We start from the raw sequence: 27,249 nt of genomic DNA, 5'->3' as shown, positions 1-27,249 counted from the left end.
AAAAATTAGGAAGAAATTCATTATTATGAGGCTGGTGAGGCACTGGCTCAGGTTGCCCAGAGACGTTGTGGATGCCCCATCCCTGGAATTGTTCAAGGCCCAGTTGGATGGGGCTTTGAGCAACCCAGTCTAGTGGGAGGTCTCCCTGCCCAGGGCACGGAGGTTGGGACTAGATAATCTTTAAGGTCCCTTCCCACCAAAACCATAGTATCAATGCTATGATTCTGTGACTCTATGATCCCATGCCTTTCTCTGCTGCTAATAACTTCTACATCAGAAGAATAAAAACACTAATCTAGCCCCTCATCTAAACCACTCAACTTTTCTTGCCCACTAGCTTCTTTCTTACTCCCCTACGCTACTAACAATAGCTCACAAAAACTGACAGAGACGAGACAATTATATTTAAAATTTATTTCCCGGTACAGTTGCAAAGGGTGCCAGAAATGAGCCAGAGATATTCCTGAAATGTCTGCCCATGCCCCTAAAACCAAGTTTGCACCAAGAAGCGCTGTCCTGTTAGAGTATTGATTCTGACAACTTTTAACACATCAAGTCAGCCCAAATGGAGGGAGCGTTAGTTGTTTCACTGCCCTCAGACGACCTAGGTTTTTATCAACTAAATTCAACTTGCTTTTCCTTGCCTTTGCACAGCGCACTGTCACTGACTTCACAAGGCCTCAGGCAGCGTATAAATAAGTCCCTGTTGATAATACCAGCATCCAGCTGGTTTTCTGGCCTGTACCAAGGAGTTGGTGCAGCCAGAGAGCAGGCTGGTACGAGAAGCAAGCAAAAGACAGAATCACAGAATCAACTAGGTTAGAAAAGATCTCTGAGATCATTGAGTCCAGATTATAAGACATGAGCGAGGAAGAACAAGAAAAATATAACGTCATAAATATAAGAGTGTGTGTCCTCATCTACACATGGCAATGGCTAAATTTCAAAAGATATCATTTTAAAAACCTAACCAGAACTAGATATTTGAATCCTCAGAATGAGATATTTGAATCCCTATTGCTAACACTATCAAAAGCATGTCTCATAAACATTAAGGAGCCATTTGTTCTAAAAGCTGGCACAAAAGGATCTGTTTGCACACATTCATCATTACTGACTTTAAAAGTTGCATTTTAAAAGAATGACAAAAGCTTTGCAGGGTAAAAGGCTGGTACACACTGCGCTTAAGGAAAACAGATGGGTGTATTGGCACTTGTGTTTTATATTCTGATCTGCTTTGGATATATATATCTGCTCACTTTTAGCAGTAATTACAAGCCCAGCTCATTGGCCAAGATCCTAAAATGGCCAGTGCTGTTTAGGCATTGACTAAAAAGATGACATTTAGTCAAAATAACAAGAAAGAAGTCTATTCAAAGAATGCTGGAGAGGAGATAGAAAAACCAATATGCTTTTGTAAACTCAGTTACACCACAGGCTTCATAAGTTTGCATTTTAGCCTCTGTTAGGTCAAACAGAAATGTAACAGGAAGGAAAAAATAATCAAAGGAAATTATAATAGGCCAAAGTCTTTAGAAGGATGTAACTTTTCACCTCAACAGCTGAGTGTGACAGTGGAACAAGACCAGGCTGGGCTGAGTAATCACGTGGTCTGTTTGGAGATGATACCAACATCTTCTTATTGGATCTGTCATAATGCTGTTTTTTTAATTAATTACACAGGCAAATAAGGGCTGTGTCCCTGGCTATCATTCTCCTGACATTGAACTCACATTCATGTTTTCACCTGCAGGTGTAAGGATGACTCTTCTTCCTCAGTACTTCACGCCTGAATCTTGCACAAGTTTATTCCCAAAAGGCTGACCATCCATCAGTGTTTCCTAGTATTTTAAAAATTTTAAAAATAGCAGAATTAAGATTCTTCCCTTTTGGTCTGTTTTTTTTTTTTAATTATATATTTCTTTCATTCATTCTTCGCATTATGTTATTTTCATCTGTTGTATCCCATCTTCAGCTGAGGCCTAATGAACATTTCTCAGATCACAGTGTTGCCCATGAGGAAGTTGGGATGCACCACCACACCTTCCCTCAGCCAGCAGCAGTGGATTTTAACCCTCAAGGAGTAAGAACAAATACTATGCTTTCCTATGATCTCTCAAAACTACAGCCATAGAAGGCTTGTTTCTTGAAGAATAGCTGGACATTCACATAAATGCTTTACACACCTAAATTCTCTACTGCTGCATCTGAGCATATACACAGAGTAATGCTCTTCTACAGGGAACACATACACTCGAGTTTTTGAAAAATGGCCAAAACCCTTTAGTGAAACTAAATAATCCTGTTAGGTGTCTGGCAATAAAACTCATAACTTAACTGGATGTTTGATGTAGGGAAGAATTAGATTCTGAATGCAATACAAATTGTTAAAAAGAAATAGAACAGAGAAGGTAGTAACTTTAGAATACTACAGCAAATACCCAATTTCATTGGATATTTTTAACTAATATCAAACATAAACACAAATATAAGTTGTAGTGCAACTGAAGAGAGTATCTTCAGCAACCAGAATTAAGATAAAGTGGATAGACTACTAGGCAAAGTCAGATAGAGGCAATAGCCTTGAAGTGGCCAATTGAAATAGCTGGGAAAAGTCCATAAACCTTGGGCATGCATGTTTGTCTGAAGGAGGACATTTCACATTTCACAGAAGGCTTATTTAGATTTTCCAACTAGACTAGTCTCTTGGAAGAGACTAAATCTAATTTCAAACTGTGGCAATTTACATTCCTCATCCAGCTCTTCTTTTTCTTTTTTCCTTCTAAAAAGATCCTGATCTCAATGTGGCAAACTTTTTGGGACTTAATATTTTCAGAAAAGCCATTCTAAATTTAACATGACATAGAGGGTAGAGAAATGGATTCAGAGAGGAATTGATCCATAAAAGCCAAAAAGTTGCTTCATACAGGGCATTATGGACACAAGTTCCCTGGCAGGCCCCACAAATAATCATTAATAAAGAGTATGGGGCCCAGCAAATGGCAAACACACAGACAATTATGGCAAGTGACTTTGCAATTTTCTTGTCCTGCTGCAGTTTTGACCTAGTCTTTGAACAGAGGGAAACAGAAAATTCATTTTCTAGAGTAACAGAATTCCCTCTTGATGGAGATGAGCAGTTGGTTACCAAAGACTCTTTCTTTGGTCTCATGGAAGAAGAAACACTGTCCTCTGCGTCCGAGGAAGGAGAAGATGCCCCTGACCTTGACAAAGGGCAAAATCTCCAGGACAGGCTGCTACTCCTTGGAGGCTCACAGTCCTGCTCACTGCCTTGCCTCTGGCGCCTCTGGATGCTGTGGAAGATGTGCATATTGAAGTAGATCACCAGGAGCAGTGGCACAAAGAACTCCAGGGTGGATGCACACAGGAGGAAGTACCAGTTGTCAAAGAACTCGGCGTAGCACTGATCTGCCGCTACTGCGCTGTGTCCTGCCATGTGCTCCCAAAAGAGGATTGCTGGGCAATAGAGGAGAAAGGCTAAGACCCATATGGCCACCATCTTGATGGCAGGGTTGGAGGTTATTCCCTGCTGGGCTCTGTAAGATACCTGCAAGGGAAAAAGAAAGAAAAAGGTCAGATTTTTGAGATACATTTTGGAAACAAGGGAAGTAGCAGAAGAAGTCATCAGAGTGCTTGGTAATTTAGAGCTGTGACTCTGCTGATCAGCTGCAGTTCACCCAAGCATGTTTAATTCATTGATGCTGACATAGCATAGGGTTGTCTCTCTACAGGTTAGTGTAGCTGTACAAGGATCATGGTCCAGGGTATGAAACATGATCATCCATCAGTACCTAGTAATTTGGTATGCCTTGTTTGAGACACCTTGTGATCTGAAGTTCCAGAGTTATTAGTATCTTATAGTTGTTCAGAGCATAACTCCCATTCACTGGCAATTGCAGTGCTTTTTGCAGTATTTTGCAAACAAATAATGCTACATGCATCACAGAAATCAACAGAAAATGTGGCACATAGATTTAACACCCACCTTTAAGAAAATTGCTTATTGGACACTTCATGAGAATGAGGGAATAGATTCCAGCTCTGCAATGCAGCCCTTAGCTGATGAAACTACAAAATCACCCCTTTTCTTCCTTCTCCGACCACTCCAGAACTAGTACCTATTTTCCACTATATGCTGTAGACAGAGAGGTATATTGCAGTTCACATCCTGTTCCACCCCTTTCCCAGGATGACAGAGTAAACAATTCTGGAAGCTTAGATATCCAATTGAAAACACAAGCTCGAGTTAATGTCATATTCATGCAGGTGCTCTGAATTTTGCATTTTGTAAATGCTGAGTCTTTGGCTTTCCAGTGTAACATTTCTTACATACCAGATGTTTTGGTGTTTGATTTCCCAGACTTTTTCCTTAAAATAAAATAAAATAATAAAACTTAATATAAAGGCAATTATAATAAGTGGAATTAATTACAACTGACAAAAATAAGACTGAAATGCTATTGTATGATGTTATGTTGACAGTCTCATACATCACAAAAGAGCTGGAACCTTTAGTTCTCCCTGACATTCCCTGCCACTTGAGCTAACAGCACAGTTGGTGAGAAATGCCAGCATCCATTTTTATTACCTGAGACATAAAGCACACACAACATGTGTAGGATGCTATGAAGAAAGCAGAGACAGAGTGCATCTGAAGTTTGGGATTCTGCTCCAAGAGGACTTTATTGCCACATTTCTACAGGCCATCATTACATTCTACCCCTTGTCCCATTCTCTGCCTGTTTGCTCTTGCTCCCAGTCTTCTCCAGGATCATTTGTGGCCACATCTCAGGTCTAGACATCCTCCCTGATGTCCTTTATTTCACTGCCTTAGCTTCACTGCCTTTTCCTCCCATTCCTGATTTTACATCCAAACCCAAATCCAGTTTACTCTCGATTTCCTCTTTCCTTGCCTCTTTTTTACTAGTCTCGTGCCTTACCCTTTTTACCCCTTAGCCTGCTTTTCCTCAAGCAGTAGCACAACGTGAAGCAGAAATTGTGAGAAAAGTCCTGGTTGACTAGCTCTGTGCTAGAGCATGCTCAGTGAGGAATATTCATCCAATCTAGGTGCAAATATCTAATAGTCTCCACGTGTCAGTATATTTTTGAGAGCTATTATCTCAATTAAATTTTGGGCTTATACTCACAAACATAGCAAAGGTTGATGAATATAATCCTCCCACAAAAAAAATCAGAGAAGCTGTAAACAGGGTACTTACGGCTCGAGTAACTGACAGGAAACGGTCATAGCTGATAAGAACAATGTTAAATACTGAAGCTGTGCACAGGAGATAATCCATAACTAGCCAGAGCTTGCAGATGCCTCTTCCCAAGTGCCATTTTCCCGTCAGGCTGTACGGGATGTAGAGAGGTATGCAGAACACACCTGTGGAAAGCAACCACAAAGACACCATGCAGTTCTTATGGACTGCAAACAGTATTCCTGGAAGTAGAGAGACACATTATTATGGAATTTGGGTAAAAGAAATTAACAAATCGATTAGGGTGGATATATGATTTATATACAGAAATTCATAAATTCTCATGAAATCTGGTGGTGACTTTCTATGTATTAGATCTTAGTGCAATTTATGTATTGCTGATTGCTGGAAACAAGCTCAAAGCAAACCAGCAAAGAAGGATCTACTGAAGAAGAAAACTGCAGTCTAGCCAATTTACACTCTCTAAAGGTACATAATTAGTGCTGCAGCATATATGCGCTGTGGTTGCATTCTGACATGTAACCTCATCGCTGTATTTCCTCTAGTCTTTTGTCTTTTAGAGCTTTCCCCCAGGCATATCTACAGCTGTTGCCAATGGCAGTTTTTATTGTAAGATTGGTTAGCATTTGCAAGCTAAAGACAATGTATTGGACAGTCTGTGTGGTGTTTGGAAACGTCTTCTACCAGAGATAGAACAGACACAGCAGAAGAATGAAACTCCCATTTTTAAGGAGTGTTTTAATCTTGTCCTTGTTCTCCACCTGAGAATAACTCCAGAACCATTTTTTTGCTGTTAAATTTGGGGGTTTTTGTCCAAAAGGCCTTCAACAGAAGTACTTAATTAAGAAAATCATGTTTGTCTTTCATTTTTAACCCAGCAACTTCTTCATTTCACCTCTAATATTCTTTCAAAAGTGTGGTGCAACATCTGATACGACATTCCTGGAAATGCTGATCTACCAGAGACAAATAGAAAGTTATATGCAGCTTCAAGATTCATTTTAAACTCTCCAGCTTATTCTTTTCTTGGTATGTCCATCAAGACCTTAGAAGCTACTGAACATTACCAGGCTATGTGGCCTACTGACTATAAACCTCTGGGCAATGAGCTGACAGACTGCTATCAACAGGGAAATGTGTACAGCTCTTTCAATAATGATGGCTTGTTTAACACATACCCTAGATACAACAGCAACACTTCTGTACAAAATACTCATTTTCCATAGTTGCTGATGACAGCTACTGTTCTCGTCAACTTCTATGGGATCAATGTTTGCTTTCATGTCAAAAAGAAATTACTGGGTTTGGCCATAGATATAAATATAGAGGCAAGAACCAGGTTTTAAGCATTTATATTTCAAACTATTCTCACTTTTACTAATTAGTGGATGCAAAAGACATGAGCCACATCCCTGGAAAGATTCCAAACTTTTAATAAATTAAAAAACAAAACCAAAACAATAAACAAACAAACAAAAATGACAAAATGAAACAAACAAAAAAAATTTAAAATTAAAAAAAAAAATTAAATAAAAACCCAGCAACTTCAGAAAATAAAGTATTTCCTGACCAATACCAAACACAAAATCTTAGATTTACATTGTCTATATAGGCTAGTGTAATACTGATACCAATCATTTCCTCTTGGCTGATTTAAGACTACATGAGGCACCAGCCACAAAGAAGAACTGATGCAGAAGGAAGATGTTTGCATCTCTTGACTACACTATGAGATATGAGGAAAACCAGACTTTTGCAGAAGACCTGAGCTATGAAATAGCAGCTCCAGCTGCCTGGGCAGGAAAACAAAGGCTTCAGCAGATGCATCATTTGTTTTCTGCACCAGAGGGCGAGTCCCAGAATAAGGCACCACCGGTTATAAATGGCAGAAATAAAGGAAAACCTTAAAGGCTAGACTAATACACTTCACTACAGAGCACTGACAAAGGAACAGCATTTAGGGAAGACTGTATTGCCAGATGTGCAGTGGGTCGATGAGGGCTATTTCCTTTTTCGTGATTCAGTGAATACTGGTCTCTGTGACTGTCCAGAAGACAAAGTACTTGTATGCAGAAATACCTCTTTGCTAGCCTCAAGTCAAGATGCTTGCACATCTTGCTGGCACATCTGCCACAGGACCATGGTTTTGTCAGGCTTTCTCTGCTGTGTGGGCTGTTTCCCTGGCCTGAACCATGGAGGAGTACTGCACAAGACATTCACACCCCCACCTCCTCACTTGGCACCACCAGTCAGGACTGGATCCACGGCACCTCCAGTGACCAATTCTTCTGGAGTTCTGCAATGTCACTATGGGAAGAGGGGACCAATAAGGAATACAGATGGGAGATGTCATCAAGGTATTACTGATATCGAACAACCCACTGGATCAATAGCCTGTGCTAAGTTGAAGCCAGTAAAAAGTCCCGGTGGTAAACTATTTTGTTGTAGTGCAATACATTCAAAAGTCATTAGTACTATGTAGAGAAGTAATACATTTGCCTGGATGTATCACACATAGCTGTATAAGAAAACAATTACACTGTCAAAAATAAGGATATTCTGAAGCGTGTGATGAACAATCTTACAGGAGGGGCAAGGGCAAATCACAAACTGTAGCAAAAGAACATTTTTCCTTTAGTTAGTATTTACATGTAATACTTGGTTCTTTTTCCTGAAGAAACATTAAAAGCATTTCTATGAAAAGGGATCCATTTCTCGTTATAACATATTTTGAGGCATAGTTGCCTGCTAAAACACATTCCTTTCCCTTCCCCTACAAACATTTGGGAAATAGTTATCTTAGAAGAAACCACACAGAAAATAAACCCCAGTGCTTCTCCTAAGATTCCCAGGACACAATTAGCACAGGCCTCCACCACTGTGACTTACCCACTGCAAAGTCAGAAACAGCAAGATTGAGAAAGAAATAGTTACTCCGATGCCTGAGGTTTCTGTCCAGGATGAAAGCAAGGATGACCAGGATGTTTCCAAGGATGGTGACCAGACATAGCAACACCATGAGGAAAGCCAGCAGCACCAACACGCCCAGGGAAAACTCAGAGCTCGGTGACTGGGTGGGCCGAGTCTCATTACACGCTGCAGCCACATGCAGAGTTCCGGCAGTGCTGTTCTGCATGTTGTGTATCCCGGTCAGTTCAGCCTGGGAAGAAAGCTGTATTTGGCAGAGTTATCCAAAAGACAAGTCTATTAACAGGCTGGGCTGAATACTGACCCATTCAAAAAAATTCACAATATCAAAATGATGGAACACAAGACTTCAAGACCTGGAGTCTCTAACATTTCTTGATCCAAATGCACCTATTGGTCTGAAAAAAGACACCTCATAAGCAGCAGTAAGTGCACACTTTGAAGTAGATTATCTGTTTCTTTCCTGAATACAGATCCTTATCTACTGAGGTCAAAAAAGCTATTTCTTTCACAGTCAAGCAGTTTGCATATTAGCATTGTGTAAGCAGTTTTATACATTGAATTCTGCAGAAGCTAAAACCAGATCTCATTTTCACTTCCACCATGGTCAATGGGATTTAAATTATTACAATTCTATTTCTGTTACAGTAAAATGTAGGCACTTTTACACTTGCTGCTACACCCCTTATTAAATTTTACGGTTAAGAACAGAGAGATGTTAATGCTGCTGGTTACAGAGCAGTTAAAATGCAGTTATACATAACAGAAGCATCACCAATACCCTTTCAGCTCTTCCTAATCAGAAGCAAACCTAGCCCTGAGCAGGGCAAACCAAGTATCTGGACTTTGCAGGTCTTTAGAAATATGGCCCACTTCTAAATCTAATCCTCTACTTCCAAGTAATTCCTGGTAAGCTTCCACTCCAAAGAGCACCAAACCCTTAGCCCTCTGCAGGTGTGAGAAAACATATCCATTCCTCATCACAATTCCACTTATTTTGGTAGGGGTGCACAGCAGTTGTCGGGCCATGGCTGTGACTGCTGCCTGCAGCTCAATGGCTCTGTAGCAGCATGGCACACCGTGCGACCAGCATTTCTAACTGCAGCCGAAATGCTGGGTGCTTGAGGAGGTGTAGGACAAGTAACAAGGAAAGAGAAGGTGGGCAAGATGTAGGGAGGAGAGGTACAGTGCTCTGATCCTGTCTTGCTGAACAAAGGGAATTATAGTATAAAGAGTAATTAAAGCCAAAGGTGTAGGGCAACAGGAACACAAGAGACCTCAGGAATGTTAAAATGTAGCAAAGAGACACCTGCCTTAGGGGAGGGGTGTGCACAACTGCAGCCTGGGAAATGCACTTGTGGCAGGATGGCCTACCTGGATAAGGCCTAGAATCCGATCAAAGAATGCATACAATGCAAGCTATCATGCAAGTTATCTGTGGAGAGCTACAGCTGGCACCAAGTTGTGTTTTGGTGTTGAATTATGCTAAAACCAGCCTGGTTCACCAAACTTCAAATGCACATCCTGCTTTTTGAAGCAGGATTTGACAGATTAAGCTAATTGCTGGTCTGTAAATCTGTGACTACCAGTCCACCACTTTATAACTATAAAAGCCCCGCCCAACTTTCATATAGCAGATTCTTCCACGTACTTCCTTGAAGTGTGGAGCTTCTCCCATGAAGCAGGGACACCCCTTCATGCATACTCCCCCGAGGTTAAGAGAAAGAGACAGATCTGCCCACTATCTCGTATGGTAAGTTATATCAATCTCTACTTAATGATTGTTTCTTTTGCTAGCTTTGATACAATTGCTTTAATATAATTGCTTTGATACAGTACACTATACTACCTTATGCTATATTATACTCTGCGAGTAGGTTCTTAGCCTTTATACCGTATAGTAAATAATTCTGATTTGGATAATTTGTCTGTTCACCCGTCGGTTCATTTGTCACAATAAATAATTCATTTTAAGCAAATATAGCCGATTTGCCATTATTAAAACCTGCAGGACAAAGTGATTTAATCACACCTCTATAATTCCTTAAATTTAAACCATTAACACAATTCAAGGCTAAGACAGGATTCAGCTGCACCTAAATTCCTCTCTGAGAAGGAGTTTAGAAAGCGAGTCCTTTCTGCACCTTGTAACCCAATGGCAGGGCTTCTTTAATAACCTTGTCTAAGCCTTCCACTCCCACCCATGACAGTACCAGAGGAATTAGAGCTTCCTGTGCAGTCACAAAGCACACTTGACATGGGTTACATTGTAATGGGACCGTGTTGCACAGCACTCTGATCAAGGCAGGGAGGTGATGAAGTCTTCTTTAAGCAAATCAAGGAAGCTTCTGGATCACGGGACCTGTTTCTTGTGTAGGACTCTAGAGTTCATGGCATCTGCTGGAAGTGCAACACAGCAGGTACAAGCAGCAAACAAGGTTCCTGGAGGGTGTCAGGGAGAACTTTCAGATACAAGCACTGCATGGGCCAACAGGGGTGACACAGAGCTGGATTGGCTGGCAAAGAGAAGCTGGTTCAGGATGTGTTATAAGTGCCAGATTTGGCTGTAGTGATGATGAGGTAGTGGAATTCAAGATCCTAGAGGGGGTAAGGAAGGAGAGTAGCAGTACAGACCATGGACTCCAGGTGAGTAGACTTTGGTTTAGGAAACTGGTAGGTGGGATCCCATAAGAGGCAGGTCTGAAAGCAAAGGAGGTCAGGGAAGTTGCAGGCCTCTAAGGACAGCAACCTTCATGCACAAGAAAGGCCCATCCCAATTCTCAAGAAAACAAGCAGATGTATCAGGACAGTGGCTAACCAGGGCAATGCAAAAAATCAGTGTGGAGGAGTGTGAAGGAGGGACAAGCTACAAAGGAGATATTTTAGAATGTTGCCTGGCCATATAAGAATGATGTTAGGAAAACAAAAGCTCATCTAGAATTGATGCTTGTAAAGGACATCAAGGACAACATAAAGAACTTCAGCCCCCCATTAACAGTAAAACACTGAATAAGAAAAATGCAGGTGCTTTGCTGAATGGGGCCAGTGACCTCATAATAGCAGGTGCAGAGAAGGTTGAGGTACCCAGTGCAATCTTTGCTTCATTCTTCACTAACTAGATCTCCCTTTTCTCCATGCTAAGTGAACAAGTTCAAGGAGGAGACCTGTCAGGAGCAGGTGAGAATAAGGCACAATTACTTAGGGGGACTTGACCTATAAGAGTCATAGAATCATAGAATCAGCTGGGTTGGAAGGGACCTCCAAGATCATCAAGTTCAACCCTTGACCCACTACCACTGTAGTCACTAAACCATGGCACTAAGTGCCAGATCCAGTCGCATCTTAAAAACCTCCAGGGACGGAGAATCCACCACTTCCCTGGGCAGCCCATTCCAATGCCTGATTACCCTCTCTGTAAAGAATTTTTTCCTAATATCTAACCTAAACCTCCCCTGGCACATCTTAGGACCATACCCCCTTGTCTCACTGATAACTGCCTTGGAGAAGAGACCAACCCCACCTGGCTACAACCTCCTTTCAGGGAGTTGTAGAGAGTGAGGAGGTCTCCCCTGAGCCTACTCTTCTCCAGACTGAACAATCCCGGTTCCCTCAGCTTCTCCTCATAGGACTTGTGCTCAAGTCCCTTCACCAGCCTTGTTGCTCTTCTCTGGACCTGCTCCAGTACCTCAATATCCTCCCTGAACTGAAGGGCCTGGAACTGGACACAGTACTCCAGGTGTGGCCTCACCAGTGCTGAGTACAGGGGGAGAATCACTTCCCTGGTCCTGTTGGCCACACTGTTCCTGATCCAGGCCAGGATGCCATTGTCCTTCTTGGCCACCTGGGCACACTGCTGGCTCATGTTCAGCTTCCTGTCAATCCAAACTCCCAGGTCCTTCTCTGTCTGGCTGCTCTCCAGCCACTCTGTGCCCAGCCTGTAGTACTGCAGGGGGTTTGTTGTGACCCAAGTGCAGGACCCGGCACTTGGCCTTGTTGAACCTCATCCCCTTGGAATCAGCTCAACTCTCCAGGCTGTCCAGGTCCCTCTGCAGAGCCCTCCTGCCTTCCAGCTGATTGACACTCCCCCAACTTGGTGTCATCTGGAAATTTGCTGATGGTGGACTCAATCCCCTCATCTAAATTATCAGTAAAGATATTAAACAGGACTGGGCCCAACACTGATCCCTGGGGGACACCACTAGTGACTGGCTGCCAACTGGATGCAGCACCGTTCACCACCATTCTCTGGGCCCGGCCCTCCAGCCAGTTCCTAACCCAGCACAGAGTGCCCCTGTCCAAGCCGTGGGCTGCCAGCTTTTCCAGGAATATGCTGTGGGAGATGGTGTCAAAGGCTTTGCTGAAATCCAGGTAGACACATCCACAGCCTTCCCCTCATCCACCAGGCGGGTCACCTGATCATAAAAGGAGATCGAGTTGGTCAGACAGGACCTGCCCTTCCTAAACCTGTGCTGGCTGGGTCTGATCCCTTGTCCATCCTGTAGGTGCTGTGTGATTGCACTTAGGATGATCTGCTCCATAACCTTGCCAGGCACTGAGGTCAGGCTGACGGGCCTGTAGTTTTCTGGGTCCTCCTTCCAGCCCTTTTTGTGGATGGGCTTGACATTTGCCAACTTCCAATCATCTCCAGTGAGCCAGGACTGTTGGTAGATGATGGAGAGTGGCTTGGTGAGCTCTTCTGCCAGCTCCCTCATCACCCATGGGTGGATCCCATCTGGTCCCATAGACTTGTGGGGATCCAAGTGGCTCAGCAGGTTGCAAACTGTTTCCTCCAGGATTACAGGGGGGCTATTCAGATTCTTATCTCTTTCTACAAGCCCCAGAAGCCAGCTGTCCTCAGGACAACCTGTCTTACTGTTGAAAATGGAGGTAAAGAAGGTGTTAAATACCTCAGCCTTTTCCTCATCTTTGATAACTATATTCCTGCCCATGTCCAATAAAGAATGGAGGTTTTCCTTGCCCCTCCTTTTGCTATTGATGTATCTGTAGAAGGACTTTTTGCTATCCTTCACAGAAGTGGCAAGATTCAGTTCAAGTTATACCTTCATCTCTCTAATTTTCTTTCTACATGACCTAACTGTATTCCTAAACTCTTCCTGAGTAGCCAGCTCTTTTTTCCATAATTGGTAGGCTCTCTTCTCTACCCTAATTTCCTTCAAAATCTCCCTGTTCAGCCAGGCCGGTCGTCTTCCCCGCCGGCTTGCCTTTTGGCACACTGAGACAGCCTGCTCCTGTGCTTTCAAGACTTCCTTATTAAAGCATGTCCATCCCTCCTGGACCCCTTTGTTTTCCAGGGCTGTTTCCCAAGATACTCTCTGAACTAGTCTTCTGAATAGGCCGAAATCTGCCCTGTGGAAGTTCAGCATAGAGGTTTTATTGATGGCCCTCCTTGCATCCCTGAGTATTGAAAACTCTATTATAATTTCATGGTCCCTGTGCCCCAGATGGCCTCCGACCACCACATCTCCCACCAGGTCTAGTGGGGCCCCATCCATGGTAGGCTCATTTACCAGCTGGAGCAGGAAATTATCCTCTATACACTCTAGGAATCTCCTAGACTGCCTCTTCTCCGCTGTCTGGAGTTCCCAGCAGACATCCAGCTGGTTAAAGTCACCCATGAGAACAAGGCTGGTGATTTTGAGACATCCGCCAGCTGCTTGTAGAATAATTCATCACCCTCATCATCCTGGTTGGGTGGTCTGTAACAGACTCCCACCAGGATGTCAGCCTTGTTGGCCTTCCCCCTGATTTTGATCCACAGGTACTCAACCTTATTGTTACTGACTTCAAGTTACACAGAGTCAAGAGACTCTAACGTATAGAGCCACCTCTCCACCTCTCCTACCTTGTCTGTCCCTTTTGAAGATCTTGTAGCCATCCATGGCAGTGCTCCAGTCATGTGAGTCATCCCACCACATTTCCGTGATGGCAACTATCTCATAGCTTTCCTGCTTCACGATTGCTTCCAGCTCCTCTTGTTTGTTACCTATGCTGTGTCCATTGGTGTACATGCACTTCAGCTGGGCTGCTGATTTCACTCTTAACTTGGGATTTCCACCCTTATGCTCCTCTCTGGACCCAATGGGCTACACTCAAGGCTGACAAGAGAACCAGTTACCACCCTTGCAAGGCCACTTTCTATCCCCTTTGAATGGTCATGGAGATGAAGGGAAATTCCCAACAACTGAAGAAAGACAAATGTTGCAACCATCTTCAAATGTTACCACAAGGACAAAAGGTCAGATTCTCTTTATTCCCTAGGAAAATAATGGAGCGAGTCCTCTTGGAAGGTGTTTCTGAGAACCTGGGAGATAAAAAGATGACTGGAAACAGTCAGCATGGACTTACCAAGTGTAAATCATGCCTGAGCAACTTGGTGGTCTTCTTTGACAAAAGTACTAGATTAGTGGACAAGGGGAGAGTAGTCATCTGCTTTTTAAATTAGAGAATAAATCAAATGTTGAAGTTTTAATCATAGTCCTTCACGGGGCTGAGGGAGAAATCTATGTGGTCCTTCCTTTGGAACATAAAGGACATAGACATTAGGAGAATCCTTCAGATTCAATACCTGTTCAAGAAAAAAACCAACCAACTAAAAGATAACACAATTTCTTCCAACGTGTATGTTTTATTTGTTGGATGTTTTTTAAAACCTGAGAGGGTTAACTTAGAAAAACACTGCTGTATTTTGAGTTGAACCTCACAGAGTAATATACCGACTGTAACTGTGTATTTACAAGGTCTATTGGACATCTGCAAAGACAGAAGAAAATTCAAGGATGTGAAATGGGTGACTGGATAGAGACTTGGTTTAGAAAACCCTTTGGCAAACAAAGCCCCTTTGAGTCAGGTTATAAGAACAGATGCTGAGTAAGTATCTTATCATAACTCTGGAAAATGTCCAATAGGGAGAAGACTCACAATGCCACCTTGACTAAGACAGCTTTAATGATGTGAGCAAAGCCACCAAGTGCTTGACCTACCCTGTGAGCACTAAGCAAAATTTTCAACAATTAGAAAAATATAACAAATTCTTCTAGCATACAGGAATGGTGGGACAAAACAGTTTGAACACTGTGTGTAATACAGAAACTAAAGAACATTGATCTCCAGTAGCTTCCCTATTTTATGTTGTTTCAAATTGTTCTCCCTGGCAAACTCCCTGACAAACTAGTTTCCCAGCACTGCACAATGTGGATTCAGTTTACCTAGTCAATAATTCTGTAGGTAATTTTTCCAAAACAAGCAACACATTCTTTAATTACAAAATGCAATCCGAATATTTATATTAAAAGCATAGGGATAGAAAACCAGGCAACTCAAATACTTTCCCATTTTGGGCCTACCTTCAGTTTATCTGTTTAACAGATGCTTAGTGCACCAGCTATTCCATAAATGTTTTAACTCTGTGTGTGTGTTTGGATTTTTTAAGCCTCACAGAAAAGATTCTGTGATTCTGTGAAAAACTGCACAAAATCTATGCCAGCACCTTAGCTCGTGACAGTAAAAACAGCTGTGCTGAATCAATGACCTCCTCCTGAAGCTGTATCTCTGTTAGAAATCAGGCTCACAATCCAGAACACTATCCATGTGAAGCAAGAAAGCATAAAGAGGATGAATGTTGAAAGATAATCATCCACCAGTGTGAAAACTATCAAGAGAAGTCTTCAGTTCCAGACCTCTGAATAGAATGACATTTTAGCTCTTCAAAGCCATCAACTTTTGTGCTATGATTAAGCTGCTTATATGCATTTGAATTGTGCTTGCAAAGGAGTACTGTGCTGTTGCAATACTTCTACAGCCATTTTCAAATTAATTTAAAAACTATTTAAATGGATTACTGCTCTTCATTGTTCTGTGCATCAGATTTCTCTTCCCATATTTTATACATTTATATCTATGCATATACACACACAAAGAGGAAGAAAATTACATAAAAGGAGAGAAAAAAATTTAACTAGTGACTCTCACCCATCCACGAAAGCCTTCTAGGTGAGTTGCAACACTCAACACAAGGTAAGAAGGTCTGGCACATGGAATGGGTTGTAATCAAGCTCCATTGCCTTCTCCAACACATCTACCCACTTCCTTCAGCACTGCACATTCAACTGCTTTATTTGTTAACAGCTGCTTAAGACACCTCTGTGTCAGCTTTCAGACCTCTGTAAATCCCATTCTCAAGCATTGAATACAGCCCTCGCTCACTGATAAAAAAATCCAGTTTGATAGTTGTTCTGTGGCAGAGAAAATCCATATAATGTCACAGTAATAGGGCACAAAGACTGATCTAGTATAAAAATCACTCTGTCAGATCAAATTTGTTCCAGACATTTTGATGGAATACCTTTGCACTTGCAAAGCTTCACACTGGAGAGGCTATTGTCTATTCTCGCACAGACAGCCAAAATGATAAATCCAGCATGAACTTAGCATTGCTTGCTCTGCTAATTCAACAGGAATGTGATCATGCACCCAAGCCTGGCCTATCTTTCAGGCCATCAAATACTGCACAGATCTGGCACTAAATATCATTTAAGCATGACCAAAGAGAGTGTCAGGACAAAAGACAGTATGGGTGAAAAGACTAACAACCATTTATGTCTGCGACAATTTTGATAACCAATCTCAAAATTCCATTTCCATGCAAAATTTCATTCTCTGAAAATCATTCAGAATGACTAACTTACATGTACTGTGTCCTGCAACACCAGGCATGAACTGTATTAAAATTAGAAAAGGACAGATATGGTAGATTAGGCAGTCCACTCCCTTGCATATTGCTCACTGTGGGAATTCTAATAACTACAGGGCACTATCTTGTATTCATAATAGTTTATAAAATGAAATTATACTGCTTCTGTGAGTATTTATATAACCTTTCAAAAATGCAGCAGAACTGTTTCTTCTCTGAGAGCTTTAGGTTCACAAATAGGACATAAATTTTACTTCAACACGTACAAAAGCTGGTATTTCCCTCCAGTGAACTTCTACAGAGATATCTGTAAAGAGTTCTTTCACAGTTTCAGCACTATACATTAAACAAAGGGGGGAAAAAACTGGAAAAAAAAAACTACCTCAAACCCACAAGCCAAGAGGACATCCGGCAAAATTTTTTATTCTTTTTGATGCACTAGATGGTGATTAATCTGGTGCCATTCTAGCAAAACCAAAAACAAGATTCTAAAAATTGGCAATATCAGGGCAAATACATAATTCTGCTGCAGTAAACAAATGGGTTTTTTCTATGTTTATGCTGAATATACATATAAAAAAATACCACTAAATAACAGAGGAACCTAATTGTTAACACATTTATTTTAACTCTCTAAAGAGAAGGTGTGTTACCTGATCTCAGTGTTGCAAACTTTTTGGGACACAATATTTTTATAAAAGCCATTCGAAACCTCATATGACAGAGAGGGTAAAGAAATGGGTTCAAAGAGGAATTGATCCATAAAAGCCAAAAGGCTGCTTCATACAAGGAGTTATGGATGCACTTTCCTTGGCAGGCCCCACGAACAATCATTAATAAAGAGTATGGGGCCCAGCAAACGGCAAACACACAGACAATTATGGCAAGTGACTTCGCAATTTTTTTGTCCCGCTGCAGTTTTGACCCAGTCCTTGAATGGAAAGAAACAGAAAAGTTCTTTTTGAGAGCTGTAGGACTGGTTTCTGTTCTAGATGGACAGTTAGCCATCACTGCTGGTCTCCAAGACCTTGTTAGCGATGAAACACTGTCCTCTGCTTCTGAGGAAGGAGAAGATGCCCCTGACCTTGGCAAAGGGCAAAATCTCCAGGACAGGCTGCTGCTCCTTGGAGGCTCACAGTCCTGCACACTGCCTTGCCTCTGGCGCCTCTGGATGCTGTGGAAGATGTGCATATTGAAGTAGATCACCAGGAGCAGTGGCACAAAGAACTCCAGGGTGGATGCACACAGGAGGAAGTACCAGTTGTCAAAGAACTCGGCGTAGCACTGATCTGCCGCTACTGCGCTGTGTCCTGCCATGTGCTCCCAAAAGAGGATTGCTGGGCAATAGAGGAGAAAGGCTAAGACCCATATGGCCACCATCTTGATGGCAGGGTTGGAGGTTATTCCCTGCTGGGCTCTGTAAGATATCTATGAGAGAAAAGGACATCACATATTCAGACAACATTTTGGAAAAACTGTCTCCAAGAAACCAGAAGCAAGTCAAATATGATATTTGTTCTGTAATTTCCCCAGACACCTAGAACATCTTCACTATGTACAGTCCTGAAAAAACTCTTAGTCTTGTTCTTCATACACTGTAGCTCTGTGACTTATTTTAACACTTGGGATTGGAGAGGAGCAAAAATTATGATGGTTAATGTACAATTTGACTTCAAGGTGTGAAAGGACATAGGTTGTTGCCACCGCTTAGTAAAGGAATTAGTAAGGAATCAGTTTATGATTCATTAGCCCAGGTTGAGCAGAGTGTGAAAGCAGCTGTGGGAATTCCTTCCTGCACAGCAGAAGTAGAAGCTTCCTATATTAGATAGGTTGCCATGTGAGACTGCAAACACTAGATAACATCATTTTTAATACTGCTTCCTCCTGCCATAGCAGAAAAATCTATCCCACACATATGCTTTATTTAAATATTCTATTTTAACATTTGCTTTACCTGTTAAAAGCTCATTGCATTACTGAAAATCTTGATGGTTTTATGTTTACCTAGACAGCATATCAAGAATTAAAATCATGACATTCAAAGTTAGGAAATACAGGAGTTAAAACCACCCTGTAGTAGCCCAGCCAGTATGTGCAATGTCTCAGTCCCCTGCATCTTTCAGAGCACAAGAAGATTAGTTAATGAAAAGCTGGACAATTTCATTTCCTCCATTCTGTTCAACATTTGACATCTCAGGCTTTCCTCAGAACTATTATCTTCCTCATCACTTCCTATGCCATTCATTAGCGTAGCACTTGCATGCTACACAAATATTAATGTACAGTATCTTCACAGTCTCATATGACACAAGGGGTATTGTCCCTATTTCACCAGCAAGTAACAGAGCAGTAGTGCACTGTTATACACATTATTGTAGATATTTTATTTTACTGTAGCCTGAAGATTCAGACTCCTCTACATCTCAAAGCAGCATATTGCCTCAGTGAGCAGCTCCAGTTCTGCAGTAATGAATTTGCAAGACCACAAGCATCTCAATTTAGAGACAGAAAATAGGAAGCTCAGAACAACTTCACAAAATGTTAAGTCTAAAATGACTGGCACCTGGCCATGAGCCAGGTTTGCAGCATAGTCAGAAGTGGATCCCAAGTCTATGAAGAAGCATAGTATCTTTTCTTTGGATAGCAGCCCTATGTTACACACTCCTGGACTCACTCCATTCTAATTACCTAAAGGAGAAAACCAGAATGTGATCATGTAAACAAAGATCATCACTAGCTGCATAAGAACATGGATCTCAGTTGGGTTGCAGAGGCCCTTTTAATTTACATTTTTCACATTTTGAGCTCTGCAACTTCATTAATATCTTAGATATAGGTATTTTCATACTTTACTGTTCAACTTTAAAACAAAAAAAAAAAGAAAGATGGAGAAGGACTTTGTACAAGGGCAAGTAGTGACAGAACAAGAAGGAACTGAAAGAGGGTAGGTTTATGTTAGATATTAGGAAGAAATTCTTTGCTGTCAGGGTGGTGAGGCACTGGAACAGGTTGCCCAGAGAAATTGTGGATGCCCCACCCCTGGAAGTGTTCAAGGCCAGGCCAGATAGGGCTTTGAGCAACCTGGTCTAGTGGGAGGTGCACCTGCCCGGGGCAGGAGCATTGGAATAGATTATCTTTAAGGTCCCCTCCAATCCAAACCATTCTAAGATTCTATGACCAAACACCAAATAGAGCTTAGAAATGGTGAATGATAATATTTATTACTGAATACCTTGGATATCTTCCGTAGCAGAAGAATGACAACACTCAAGAAACACCTCTTACCTCTCCACATATTGTGATTCGTTCTTCTTTCTGCTTCAAGGGCTTAGTTTCCACTCAACTGCTTGTTGGCAGCGCATGCCAATCACCCCCTGGGGTAATTCAGATCTTCACCTGATCTTCACCCAGTCCATCCCACATCTCCCTCCATACCTCTTCTTATAAAGCCTAAGCATATCCTTGACTCAATCCAGTTTTCATCACACCTCTTCTAACAGCCAAAGCCCAAGTTTTCCACATGCCTGCTGTCCCTTTCCTACCTTGGCCTTCCCACCTTCTCTGTAGTGTTATTAAATAAATTCTAATGCAGATGGCAGGAGGGTAACATCGAAATTATAGACAAGGCAATGTCCTATCTCTAAGTGCCAATGCAACACTGAAGAATCATCATTTTTCAGAAAAAAATGCTACAATAATGAAGGACTATTTAGCTTCTAGTCTTAATAGTGAATACTCTGAGTTTCATAGAAATTCCAATATATATAAAGCTATAATTAGAAATGTTATTCTTACAGCTTTTGTAACTGACAGGAAACGGTCGTAGCTGATAAGGACGATGCTAAACACTGAAGCTGTGCACACGAGATAGTCCATAACAAGCCAAACCTTGCACAGGCCTTGTCCCAAGTGCCACGTCCCTGTCAGGGCATAAGGGATGTACAAAGGCATACAGAAAACACCTATGAAAATAAAACAGGCACACATGTCAGTCAGCACTGTAGGGAGTGCTTGTCAAAGCATAGAAACATTTCTGTGGTATCTGGTAAAAGTAAATCAATACTGACTGGAATTGCCACATGGAAGGCTTTGTATTATCATGCAACCAATGAAAACTTTACTACAAACTAGGCACTAGTAACATTCTTACAATTAATACCTCTCTGAAAGGTGTATTGTGTTTATTGTGTATCATTATTACTTCTGTTAATATCACCCGCTAAAGGAAGGAGCAGCTGACTTTTTAACCTGCTGAAGTAAACACTATTCTGTATTAATTGCTGAAATTAAAACAAACAAAAACACCTTTTCCCCCAATATAATTCACTAACTGCTTTCTACAATAAATTATCCAACTGCCATGCTTCTATCCTCTTAGAAGCGTGATACGGTGTCCAAAAGTGTTCCAGAAGTAACTTTTTATAGCAATCTGAGTTTCAGACTAATTTTTAAAACTATACAATCAGAAGGCTGACAAAAACTGCACAGTTAATTAAACACACCCAGCATAACATTTCTTTTCATCATAATTCCTGATCATAAACACTTTTCAGTGGTGAGCTGATAGGGCATTATCTATGGGAACACACTAAGACATGGGACCATACATGAGTGACCCACCCGTACCCATGGTTATCTAAATTTAGGCTGTTAAATACAAATGTTGTGAAAGTGACAATATTACCTTATTTTAACGAATTTCGAGGTGATCACCCTACACAGAGACACCATGCAGCCTTGGGAGGCTGAAGAGCTAGTGGTGGAGTTTGCTAGGATGCAGAAATGCAGTGAACAGCATGAACGCTGCAATGGAATGGAATCACTGCATCCATAGAGCAACTAATGCTTGTTCTTTCAAGTGAAATGCCATATTATAGATTTTACCATTCGGGGGGGAGAAAAGCTATGATTTCAACTTTAGATTTACTACATAATAGTGTGTACCTCTGTAACAGGTATTGAAGAGTATCTTGAGAGTCTCCATTTCCATAAAAATAACAGAATTCCTGTTATTCTCTCTCTACTAAGAATCAAGAGATTACTATTCAAATCCAGCTATAGGTCCAGAAGCACAGAGGTAAAGTAAAAGTTGCTGAATGCCAAAATCAGATAGATTAGATACGTTCAAAGAATAAGCAAATGACTGCAAGCTTTCAGCAATTAGGATCATGCAGAAAGTAAGAATAATTTAGGTATACCTCAAATCTAAATTATGTAGCTATGGAAATACAAACAAGTTTGACTCTAATGTAGGCAAAGCTTTTAACCAAATTTAGAACTAAAAACTAGACATTCTGGTAAACATAATATCAGAAACAAAAACTTATAGAAATTAGGTAATGCCAAGTAAGCTCTACTTCCTTCTTTGACAGAGTACATTATTTACTTCATACTTCCCAGCTAGATGCTAGTATTTGTACACTGTGGTGCTACATTGTGAACCAGATGCCAGAACACCACTTTATCCACTGAGAGTTTGGGGGTTTTTTCTGCTGACTGTGGTGCTTTTTTCCTGTATAATGCAACTGCACAGCAGACAACAAAAGCTCTGTGGCACAACAAAGCAGACGTAAGCTGGAAGAAGAAATCAAGCATATGGGGAAAGCATATGAGATCTGGACATCACAAGGAAAGGACTATTAGAATCTGTGCCCCTAACAGAACTTCTGATACTAGCAATAAATTTTAAGTAGAGTTTTTTCTTTTCTTTCAGCATTCTTTTTAAATGTGTGGTTAAAAAATAGTAGAATAAAAACAGTTTAAAAATATTTTTTTGTGATATGACAAATCAGAATATGGATTTCATGAAATAGTCACAACTGTTCAAAACCATCCTTCTACACACCCAATAATCTAATAAGACTTTTAGCAAAGACACTCAACACTTCACAGAATATTGTAATACATCAATCTTCAACTACATATCACATTTGTGTCTTAATTGTACTTTTTCTCAGTACACGTTCAAAATTAAATGTGTCCCTATTTACAAATATATACATGTAAAATCAAACTTCTTAGTAACTGTTTGTTATTTTTATTTACCTTTACAAACACATATTCCTAAGGTATTGCTCTAGATAGAGCATGTATAGCAAAATGTTTAAAAATACTATTCATCACTATTTAATCACAAATGTCAGGTGATTATCTGTATTGAGTGACACCAGACTGAAACAGAAGATATCAATCAGGTATGGAATATCTGCCAGGCAATACATGCTGTAATTGGACTATCTAAACTTCCATCAAAACTCTTCATAAACAACTTCCATTATTTGTTATTCTGTAAAATTCACACACAGTAATATTTTATCCTGAAGCAGTAACATTAAACATTACCTGTTTACCTGACAAAGCATCCATTTTTTTCTGAAAAATCATAGGCTAAAATACACCATGCAACTTCCACCAATTCTTTCCCTTCCCCTACAAACATTTGGGAAATAGTTATCTTAGAAGAAACCACACAGAAAACAAAACCCAGTGCTTCTCCTAAGATTCCCAGGACACAATTAGCACAGGCCTCCACCACTGTGACTTACCCACTGCAAAGTCAGAAACAGCAAGATTGAGAAAGAAATAGTTACTCCGATGCCTGAGGTTTCTGTCCAGGATGAAAGCAAGGATCACCAGGATGTTTCCAAGGATGGTGACCAGACATAGCAACACCATGAGGAAAGCCAGCAGCACCAACACGCCCAGGGAAAACTCAGAGCTCGGTGACTGGGTGGGCCGAGTCTCATTACACGCTGCAGCCACATGCAGAGTTCTGGCAGTGCTGTTGTGCATGTTGTGTATCCCGGTCAGTTCAGCCTGGGAAGAAAGTTGTATCTGGCAGAGTTATCCAAAAGGTTGGGATTCAAAAGGAGCTAAAACAAGATGGGTCAAAAATCCAATAAACATCAAAACCAAAATTGTCTCAGGACAGGAAAAAAGTAAAAGCTTTTGATGTTAGATAAATCTAATTTTCTTAAGATATTTTAAACCATATAATTCTGGAAGAGTAACTGGTTAAGAAAGATGGGTTTTTTTCAAGCTCGTATTTTAAAATGCAAGTTCTTCTTTAAGCAACCTGATTCTTATCTGTGGAGGTCAGGATGGCTGATTTGAGGTTCTCTCTTGCTTTCCTCCCTCCCTTCCTCCCTCCCTCCCAGAAGTGTTTTGCTTGTTAGCATTATGGACAATTTTTTCTGAATTTTTTTCTCAATCCTGTGTACATATCTTAATGAGAATTTAAGCTATTTTCTAATTTCATCCTTGCTTATCTGGTGTCATTGCAATTCAGCAAGTCTGTGGTTCCTCTCTGTTGTATCTTTTTGGTGACCGAAGACATGCTTGACTTCATTGTTCTTCTTTTTGTGGACTCTAGGGCTGAAAACTGATATGATGTAAATAACCATATATAGAATTACTTACCAGTTAACCAGTAATGGTCCAACCCTCAGAGATCACCTGCAAAACTTCCACTGAATCACTTTCAAAACTCTGAGCATCAACCCCGGTGACACAATATCAGCTGCTGCCGCACCAGAACCGAGGAACTAAAATATCAATGCCCTGAACGTGAACGAGAGTTTGGCAGTTAACAGGATGAGGCTTTTTTTCCCCACACTGGTGGGAAAAATCGTGTGTCTTCCACAAATGCTTATAGTTTGTATGAGTAATGAAGCTACTTGCAGAGAGCTGTGAGTATTCCACAGTTGTAAAAATTCAATCACTTTTATTATGGGTTCTAAAAACACTTTGGTGTCTAATTTTAGACACTTAAATTTGAAAAATGCTGGCTGTCATGTCTTTGCTTCTGTTGTGGGAACAAATTCATTAGCATTTGCCAAGTGCTTTTACTAAATGTTTGGATGGCTGCAGTACAAAAAATGCAGAACTTTATTATCCATGCAAATATCTTCCCACCATGCAAGTCCATTATTGCTTTAAGCTTTATTTCATTTCCAGGTAATGCAGAAAACACACTATGGCATGACTGCTTAGTAATATCACTAGCCTTTCTTCTGCTAGCCATACTGAAGCCTCAAGAGTAAACTCAGCAGTTTCACTGTTTTTCATGAGAACCAACTGACCTTGCCAAATGGCTTAAATCTTGAGGTGCTTTCTAAGCATATATAGCTACCTAATTCTTTTCCATCTCCATCCCTCAACATTTCTTCTTGGAGTTAACTTAGATTTAACTTGGTTTCTTGAAATCTTAAATATCCAGTTCTTCCACACTATGCTTGGAAAGCCTGTGTGTAGCAAGTAGTCTACAAATATGCTTAACTGTGGATCCACTAAATGAGCTTTTAGAAGAATTATTGTGTGGCTATAACTATGATTAAATCAGTATAGAACACAGGTCTACACAGAAAAATATCTAAAGTAGCTAATAAACAGCTGATTTTCATTTTTTTATTAAACAGACGTGTTAGGCAATAAATGCATACCACAGGTGAACACACGAAAAGGATCCACAGTAAATGTTCTTTTTTCTTCTTTCTCCCACATTAAAAAAGAACACATATAAAACAGTAGAAGCACCACTCTGAATTACCTACAGTATCAAGAAATTACAAACAGTCCAGAATTGCTATGCTGCACTAAAACAATCATCTTCACTTTTAAAAGTTAAGGGTAGTAGATTTTAAAAACGTCACCTTTTCATATTTCAGCATGGAAGATCTCCGATACATGTAGGACATTTATAAGAACTGTTAAGTCTCAGAACCACTTGTAAGCTTGTAAGAATAACAGTTCTGCTCCACTGCTCAACTGTCTTGAATTAATTAAGGCTCTTCTACCTACAGTCTCTGTTTGAAAGAGAAACCACCTACCAGTTCTTCAGAAGGTACTTGCCTAACAAAATAGCCCAATCAGAGAGCAGATACAAAGTCTTGGTCTGGTCACTGAAGTTTGAGACACAAAGAAAAATAAATCATTCTGATGCTACCTTGTCGGTAGTAATGGCTAATCTGTTTTCATCCATACTCCCAATTCACTTCCAGAATAGCAAAGCAAAAACAGTAACATAAAGAGATTAGACAACCGAGTGGCCCAAAAGACAAAATAAAAGCCACAATCCACCTTTTCCTGCTAGTGTTTGATACTTCATCGACATATTTTTATGACAGGCAACTGCACTTTAGGTATAAATTAATTCCATACTCCTTTTCTTCTTTTTGACAGATAATGAAATTTGTTACTCTTCCACAAGTAGGGACTATGTCTTAAACAAATTCACAATGTTTGATAAAAAATAGTCAAAACTGCTGCTTTGGTTTATTTTTAATTTTCAAACAGAATTTATAAAGTTAAGAGTTGTTGCCAGCCATTTTTGTAGCCTCCTTCCCTTGTTGGATCTTCCTCTTAGAATAAAGGAAGTTTAAACTTATGAAATGCTTGCAAACAGAAATACAATTACTACCATCTCAAAACTCTCAGAAAAGCAATAGAAACTCTGCAATACATAAGTCAATAAAGTACTTGAAGTGAATGTCAAAATTTTTACATTAAAAGAGTCTATCTATAAGACAAACTATGAACAAGAAATACTTGTATGACCAAAAAAGTAAAAGACGCACACAGTGTGGATCTCCTTTCCTGAGAAGAAAGACATTTTTAGTATCACAAGTACAAATGCTAAGGTTGAACTCAAAAGACCTTTGCTATGCAAACAAGTCAGTGTAACTTCGCAAAACTGTTTTAATAAATCAATGCAGGAATCAGCATGTTTGTTTTGTTTTTTAATCATGTATTTTGGTGGCATTTTTTAAGTTACTGGAATTGCTAATCTCAGTTGCTCTATCAAACTCTGAAAGAGATACTTTGATTAGATGAAGTCCTCTTTGAGAGAAAGGTTTTCTGGGGTACCTGTGCTGGAGAACTATAATGAACAATCCAGTGTAAGAAGCTATCAGCAAAAAGTTATATACCAAACTGGTGGTCGAGTAAGATAGTCTTACAATTACACCTTTAAACTATGTAAGTGCCACTGGAGAAAAGTCATTGAAAATAGTCACGGACCTGACATATGAGCAAAATACATAAGGTGCACCTAACCTAAGGAAGCATCTCTGACTAAGAGGTCAGAAAGTTTAGGAAATAACTTGAGAAAACAAAAACAAAAAACCCAACAGAACATTAAAATCTACCCTCTCCAAGTGGAAGATATCAAGGGTACATTAAAAAAAAATTTCATCTCATCTAAATAGAAATATGACAATTAACTGACAAAACATCCTGGTGGGTTTGTTTTGTTTTTTTTAAAATGCATTAAAGCCTGAAAGCCATTAATAAAAGACTAGAAAATTCAAGTCTTTGTGATCATATCAATAACACTTGCTTTTTTTCCCCACTCTACACCAACACAAGTGC

The 27,249-nt window shown here is 40.4% G+C and overlaps 2 protein-coding genes across 2 annotated transcripts; both read right to left on the bottom strand.

Moving 5' to 3' along the window:
- Window positions 1–2,686: 2,686 nt before the first annotated feature.
- On the bottom strand, window positions 2,687–8,626 carry LOC127464962 (histamine H3 receptor-like). The gene is made up of 3 exons (XM_051775434.1): window positions 8,133–8,626; window positions 5,241–5,407; window positions 2,687–3,568 (listed from the first exon to the last, which is right to left on the bottom strand). Exons 1-3 carry the CDS (start codon window positions 8,377–8,379, stop codon window positions 2,783–2,785), a joined length of 1,200 nt encoding a protein of 399 aa, XP_051631394.1. The 5' UTR covers window positions 8,380–8,626; the 3' UTR covers window positions 2,687–2,782.
- Window positions 8,627–14,501: 5,875 nt separating this feature from the next.
- Window positions 14,502–26,317, bottom strand: HRH4 (histamine receptor H4). The gene is made up of 3 exons (XM_051775432.1): window positions 23,427–26,317; window positions 20,677–20,843; window positions 14,502–18,309 (listed from the first exon to the last, which is right to left on the bottom strand). Exons 1-3 carry the CDS (start codon window positions 23,671–23,673, stop codon window positions 17,515–17,517), a joined length of 1,209 nt encoding a protein of 402 aa, XP_051631392.1. The 5' UTR covers window positions 23,674–26,317; the 3' UTR covers window positions 14,502–17,514.
- Window positions 26,318–27,249: the final 932 nt, after the last annotated feature.

This window comes from Manacus candei, unplaced genomic scaffold (assembly GCF_025592945.1).
Source record: "Manacus candei isolate 608988 ecotype Guabito, Panama unplaced genomic scaffold, ASM2559294v1 h1tg000008l, whole genome shotgun sequence".
NCBI classification, from domain to species: Eukaryota; Metazoa; Chordata; class Aves; order Passeriformes; family Pipridae; genus Manacus; species Manacus candei.
This window is presented reverse-complemented; position numbering and strand designations above follow the sequence as displayed.